This window comes from Oncorhynchus keta, chromosome 21 (genome assembly GCF_023373465.1).
Source record: "Oncorhynchus keta strain PuntledgeMale-10-30-2019 chromosome 21, Oket_V2, whole genome shotgun sequence".
NCBI classification, from domain to species: domain Eukaryota; kingdom Metazoa; phylum Chordata; class Actinopteri; order Salmoniformes; family Salmonidae; genus Oncorhynchus; species Oncorhynchus keta.
Window position 1 is genome coordinate 44,822,761 of NC_068441.1, and position 7,266 is coordinate 44,830,026.

The window sequence follows — 7,266 nt, forward strand, 5'->3', positions numbered from 1 at the left end:
TAGCCTTGGACTAGAGCGTTGGACTAGTAACTGGAAGGTTGCAAGTTCAAATCCCCGAGCTGACAAGGTACACATCTGTCGTTCTGCCCCTGAACAGGCAGTTAACCCACTGTTCCTAGGCCGTCATTGAAAATAAGAATTTGTTCTTAACTGACTTGCCTAGTTAAAAAAAGGTAAAAATTAAAAAAAAAAAAATAGATGAGAGTTTGCATAACAAATGGCCACTGGATTGATGCAAATAATCATGATATTATCCTGCCAGGAAGGCTAGTTAACATTAAATTGAGGTTTATATCATTAGCATCTATATTTTTCCTGTTCCTTAATTGTTTCAAACCTGGATGTTTTACTTCATATTATGGAGGCATACCCAGCCAAAATCCGACCATAGAAATATCTAAGGGAAATATTTGTAAAACATTTCATTGTTTAGCAGCCAAAGGCACTATCCTAGTCATATTAGAAACCCATGATAGTTGTTGCATCTTTAGATCTCCCGTTTGTACAGGCCGGTCACATGTGCATTTTAGAACAGTTTTTTTCCCCCATGAATTGCATTTTGGATCATTTGCGCGTAGGCTTAAGTGTGTATATTGCACCGCCTAAAATGTGAATAAAAAATTATTTATCAATTTTAAGATTAACATTAATGATCTGTTCCATCAGCCTTATTAATTGATACGGCTTATACCTCCACTACACTACTTTGATTCGCATCAGTGGGGATTAAGAAGTGAGATTATGCAATGCCCGCTGAAAAAAGTAGTATACGCCATATTATCCACCACTGTACAAACACTGTGTGAACTTGGTTCAGACAGTCATATTTTGAGCAGGTACTTCTGCGGTCTGGCTTGGAGAGAGGCAATACTCCCTGCTCAGCTCTCTTTCTCTCTCTCTGTGGTTTCCTGTTTTAGCAAAAAATTATTAAACAATGCACTACTTGATGAGTGAACAAGGCGTTTGATGAAAAACAAGTTTTGTTTTTTCCATTTATGTTTTGAGGTTTGACTTTAGCACGTAGGACGCACCGATTGGTTTCACCTCGTTAGTATGTGTTACACCTGTACTGGTTGCCAGCTCGTTAGTAGGAAGGTGTTTCACCTGTGCTGGCCCAAGTGCTATTGGCAGCGGTCTAAGGCACTGCATCTCAGTGCAAGAGGTGTCACTACAGTCCCTGGTTTGAATCCAGGCTGTGTCACATCTGGCCGTGATTGGGAGTCTTATAGTGTGTCGCACAATTGGCCCAGCATCGTCTGGGTTTGGCTGGGGTAGGCCACCATTGTAAATAAGAATTTGTTCTTAACTGACTTGCCTAGTTATATTAAATAAAAGTGGCTGGCCCAGTGCTTCAGTTGTCTTGATAGATGTGACGAACCCTATTTTGATTTCTAGACAAACAATCCTCTATCTGGTCTTCCCTGTTTTAAATTTTGCTCCACTTTTTGGTCTGCTTCCTGTTAAGTTTTGTGTAGGTTTTTCTTTTCATTGCCTCTTCTTCTGCAAATTTAGTGGGCACTCGTTGTGGGTGTCTTTTAGGTTCCAGTTGTTGTTGCTAGTCAATGGACACACCCATGAGTGTCTTTCAGAACCCCTCCTAAAACCACACCTGTTATGTTTTGATTGTTGTCAGTAACTCTTTGTTAGTCCCCTTTCTGTTTGGGCGACATTACTCTTGCTGGGGAACGTACAGTTGAAGTTTTACATACACTTAGGTTGGAGTCATTAAAACTATTTTTTTAACCACTCCCCAAATTTCTTGTTAACAAACGATAGTTTTGGCAAGTCTGTTAGGACATCTACTTTGTGCATGACACAAGTCATTTTTCAAATAATTGTTTACAGACAGATTATTTCACTTATAATTCACTGTATCACAATTCCAGTGGGTCAGAAGTTTACATACACTAAGTTGACTGTGCCTTTAACTTCTCTAGGGTAGGGGGCACTATTTTCACCTCCAGATGAAAAGTGTGCCCAAAGTAAACTGCCTGCTATTCAGGCCCAGAAACTAGGATATGCATATAATGGTAGGAAACCCTCTTAAAGTTTCCAAAACTGTTAAAAATAATTACTGTGAGTATAACAGAACTGATTTGGCAGGCGAAAACCTGAGAAAAATCCATCCAGGAAGTAGGATTTTTTTTCTCTTTTTTTTCTATTCAATGCCACTACAGTATCCATTGACTTAGGACTCAAATTACACTTCCTATGCCTTCCACTAGATGTCAACAGTCTTTAGAAATTGTTTCAGACTTGTATTCTGTAAAATAAGGGAGTAAGAGCAGTCTGAATGACTGGACCCTCCAATGTCACAGAGCTTTTTCATGCTCGTGACCGATAATGTGCCTTTCTTGTTTACCTTTTACATTGATGACGTTATTGTCCGGTTGAAATATTATCGATTATTTAGGCTAAAAACAACCTTAGGATTGATTCTAAACATCGTTTGACATGTTTCTACTAACTTCATGAGTTAGTTGAGTGCAACCATATGAAGATCGTCAAAGGTAAGTGATTAATTTTATCTCTATTTCTGACTTGTGTAACTCTTCTACTTGGCTAGTTACTGTTTGTAATGATTTGTCTGCTGGGCGCTGTTCTCAGATAATCGCATGGTATGCTTTCGCCTTTTTGAAATCTAACACCATGGTTGGATTAAGAAGAAGTTTATCTTTAAACCCATGTATAACACTTGTATGCTTCATGAATTTTTATGAGTATTTCTGTTTTTGAATTTGGCGCTCTGCAATTTCACTGGATGTTGGTCAGGTGGGAAGCTTCCGCCCCACATACCCTAGAGAGGTTTTAAACAGCTTGGAAAATTCCAGAAAATTATGTCATGGCTTTAGAAGCTTCTGATAGGCTGATTGACATTGAGTCAATTGGAGGAGTACCTGTGGATGTATTTCAAGGCCTAACTTCAAACTGAGTGCCTCTTTGCTTGACATCATGGGAAAAGCAAAAGAAATCAGCCAAGACCTCAGAAAAAAATGGTAGACCTCCACAAGTCTGGTTCATCCTTGGGAGTAATTTCCAAATGCCTGAAGATACCACGTTCATCTTTACAAACAATAGTACGCAAGTAAACACCATGGGACCACGCAGCCGTCATACCGTTCAGGAAGGATACGCGTTCTGTCTCCTAGAGGGACCACGCAGCCATCATACCGTTCAGGGAGGAGATGTGTTCTGTCTCCTAGAGATGAACGTACTTTGGTGTGAAAAGTGCAAATCAATCCCAGAACAACAGCAAAGGACCTTGTGAAGATGCCGGTACAAAAGTATCTATATCCATAGTAAAACAAGTCCTATATCGACATAACCTGGAAGGCCGCTCAGCAAGGAAGAAGCCACTGCTCCAAAACCGCAATTTAAAAAGCCAGACTACGTTTTGCAACTGCACATGGGGACAAAGATCGTACTTTTTGGAGAAATGTCCTCTGGTCTGATGAAACAAAAATAGAACTCTTTGGCCATAATGACCATTATTATGTTTGGAGGAAAAGGGGGGATGCTTGCAAGCCGAAGAACACCATCCCAACCGTGAAGCATGGGGGTGGCAGCATCATGTTGTTGGGGTGCTTTGCTGCGGGAAGGACTGGTGCACTTCGCAAAATAGATGGCATCATGAAAATGATGTGGATATATTGAAGCAACATCTCAAGACATCAGTCAGGAAGTTAAAGCTTGGTCACAAAAGTGTCTTCCAAATGGACAATGACCCCAAGCATACTTCCAAAGTTGTGGCAAAATGGCTTAAGGACAACAAAGTCAAGGTATTGGAGTGGCCATCACAAAGCCCTAACCTCAATCCTATAGAAAATTTGTGGGCAGAACTTAAAAAGTGTGTGCGAGCAAGGAGGCCTACAAACCTGACTCAGTTACACCAGCTCTTTCAGGAGGAATGGGCCAAAATTCACCCCAACTTATTGTTGGAAGATTGTGGAAGACTACCTGACACTTTTGACCCAAGTTAAACAATTTAAAGGCAATGCTACCAAATACTAATTGAGTGTATGCAAACTTCTGACCCAGTGGGAATGCGATGAAAGAAATAAAAGCTGAAATAAATCATTCTCTCTACTATTATTCTGAAATTTCACATTCTTAAATTAAAGTTGTGATCCTAACTGACCTAAGACAGGGATTTTTTTACTGTAATTAAATGTCAGAAATTGTGAAAAACTGAGTTTAAATATATTTGGCTAAGTTGTATGTAAACTTCTGACTTCAGCTGTAACTATTCACATCACTGGACTTTTCCCACATTTTTTTGTTGTTACAGCCTGAATTCAAAATGGATTAATTTGACATTTTGTGTCTCTGGCCTACAAACAACACCCCATAAGTATGAACCCCACTTGGGACAATACACCTTTGGCAGCAATTACAGCTGTGAGTCTTTTGGGGTATGTTTCTAAGAGCTTTGCACACCTGGATTGTATAATAGTACGCCCATTATTCTTTTTCAAAATCTTCAATCTCTGTCAGGTTGGTTGTTGATCATTGTTTAACACCGTTTTCAAATCTTGCCATAGCTTTTCAAGCTGATTTAAGTCAAAACTGTAACAAGGCCTAAACATTTGCACCACCATGGAATATTATTACATTGTCTATGTTCTCAATTGAAGAGAACAGGATCCAACAAATGGAAATTCAGAAGAGGCTGTTATGGTATTCAACTTCCACTTTGACATCAAGCCATTTTCAAATGTTTTAAACACAATTGATTTAACATATGATGTTATTAACGGCTTGTTTATGGAAATCGTACAGCATACTTTTTTTTTATTACCCAAAACGTGTTGTTTGTACGCTGTAAAGGAAGTGTAGGTATTCATGGAAAATTCCCAAATGCTTTGAATACATTAAACATTAGTTATAAATTAACTTGGTCTTAGCTTGATCTTATCTTCATTTTATGACTTTGTAAAGCAGTTGTCGATATGATTCACACAAACAAACCATACACCACAACATCAAATTGTACACCACAACAAAAGAACAAGGCACTAGGATCTGTTCTCCCGTGAGAGGTAAGTCCCAACGGGACTTTGAAAGATCTTTGTGGTTGAATCTGTGCTTCAAATTCACTGCTCGATTGAGGGACTTTATAGATAATGATTGATGTTATGGATTGTTAAAACTTTTTATGTATTTCTTGTTCATATTCACCTGTTTTGTTCCTATGTAGAAAATCCAGACTCCACCGAAACCGTTTTTGCAGAGGGCAAAACTTCAACAGAAAATGGCGAAGACCGCAGCCAGCCAGGTGTTTATTTGTGGATTGAACAAACACCCATTCAATGCAGTGCACCATTGTGTGTAGCTTGCACTCATTTTTATTGCTTTTCCCGACACTTTCCTCCCCTTACAGTTCATATCTCAACAGCATGATGTCTTAACCCTAAAACTGTCACTGTGCCCCTGAGCAAGGCACATAACCCCTAAAGTGTTCTCCATCCTGGACCGGATTCCTGTGTGTGTGTGTGTGTGTGTGTGTGTGTGTGTGTGTGTGTGTGTGTGTGTGTGTGTGTGTGTGTGCGCTCATTTGAAGGCATTGTGTATACTTGATAGCTACCTACACAAATAGCTAACTAGAACAAAGTGTTAATAAGATAAATTCCATAAAAAAGATTCAAAGCAATACAAACAAATGTTGTCCAGTAGGCATCTACTGAGGGAGCTAAGAGCTGTTGTCTGTCATTTTATCACAAAAGTGGCAAAGTATTCTATTTTATGCCTAGCAATAGTGGTCATGATAGGTAATTTTGTCTTCTCACCCTAGCAGTCCCTGGGCCCTCTGGTTCTTCCAGCTCCTCCAAGGTGGTCAAACCCTTGGCGGCATCCGGAAGCTTGGCGGCATCCGGAAGCTTGGCGGAATCCGGGAGCAAGAGGTCCATCCAGTCCATGGAAGAGAAGTCAGAGACCTACAAATCTCTCTTCACCAGCCACAGTTCAGCCAAGCGCACCAAAGCCCAGACGTCCAACTGGGTCACCCACACCCCCTACCACTTCTAAATTACCTCACCATCCCTTATCACCCCCCCACAACCAGGTGCTCCTGTGTATTTGCAGTGAGAAACACTTTGAGGTAACCCTTTATTTGAAGGGTACCTAAAAATAAAGTCATTTATAATCTAAACTTAATGCATTCATGAGCACATGCCCGTTTCATAAATGCTTATGTCAACAACGGCAAGTTGAAATATGCAGTAAAAGTGCACATTTCTGTGACAGGGGGAATATCAACTTGACACTGCTTATGAATGTGTTGTATGTAGGTGATGGAGCTCTTATGGTGGTGTCATTTTAATAAAGTGTTACTGAATTAGACATGACTTTTTCTTGTAGGTATCCTTGGCTCAGGCTGGTGAATCAATACATGTGCTATAGGTTAGGGTTGCTAATTTTCCTCTTCTTTTTTCTATGAATTGGCTGTATTATATGATGGTCTTATCTAGGTTTATCTATCTAGTTGTTTTTTATAGATGTGGATCACTATTATTCATATTTAGATTATGATTTGCTATGCAATATATTATAAAAATGTTTTGAAATTATATTACAAGGATTTAGTTTATAGAAAGTGGAATAGTGAGTATTTATTCATAACATCTTATTGTTTATGTAAGTAAACACTGTTTATACTCAGTATTGACATTTCTTCCACATCAGCAATCAAAATATAGATTGATATAAACATTTCAATGTTCATATTTGATTTTTATTTAAACGGATACCTTTTAAATACTTTTCCCACGCTTGTTTGTTCAACCCTCAACCCAAACAATGTCAAAATAAATTGTTTTTTCCCTAAAAATGGGTATTCCTTTTTATTATTGGACAACATATAGTACTGTGTACAAGTTAATGTGCATTAAGTCGAATAAAACAATCAATTTGTTCCCTTCTGCTGGTATTTTAGTTATATCCCCAAATTACTGCCTTGTCTCGTGTTCTGTGTTTTCAGGTTTGTGTTGGAGTTAAAGCGTTTGCTTTATATTTCAATTCATATTAAATTAATATTGCATTATTTTTTTTATTCAAGGACAACATGAAAGTGTGAAATGTAGCCAAAATGGAGTGCAAATATGTGTTTTAGGGTCACACAAAAGTGTGAAGGAAACTGATAGCGCAGAAAAAAATATATACTTGGCTTTAATAATTGAGTCAAGCCACAAGATGGGAGCAGAGGTTTAACTTTGCCTTTAGAATCTACTTAGTGTAGAGTAGACAGACCTCTGGAATTCTACTCTGCAG

At 38.7% G+C, this 7,266-nt stretch overlaps 1 protein-coding gene across 6 annotated transcripts in view; it reads left to right on the plus strand.

The window, feature by feature from the left end:
- LOC118377505 (replication termination factor 2-like) overlaps positions 1-6,826 on the plus strand; it is a 54,110-nt gene extending 47,284 nt beyond the window's left edge. For 2 of the 6 annotated variants that reach the window (XM_052474021.1, XM_052474017.1), the window contains 2 exons: positions 5,198-5,275; positions 5,795-6,826. In XM_052474021.1, the coding sequence (XP_052329981.1) occupies positions 5,198-5,275; positions 5,795-6,124 (408 nt within the window). In that variant the 3' untranslated portion in view covers positions 6,125-6,826. Of the gene's footprint in view, positions 1-5,197; positions 5,276-5,791 lie in introns of all 6 variants that reach the window. The other 4 variants (XM_052474020.1, XM_052474016.1, XM_052474019.1 and 1 more) reach the window with 3 other exon arrangements.
- Positions 6,827-7,266: the final 440 nt, after the last annotated feature.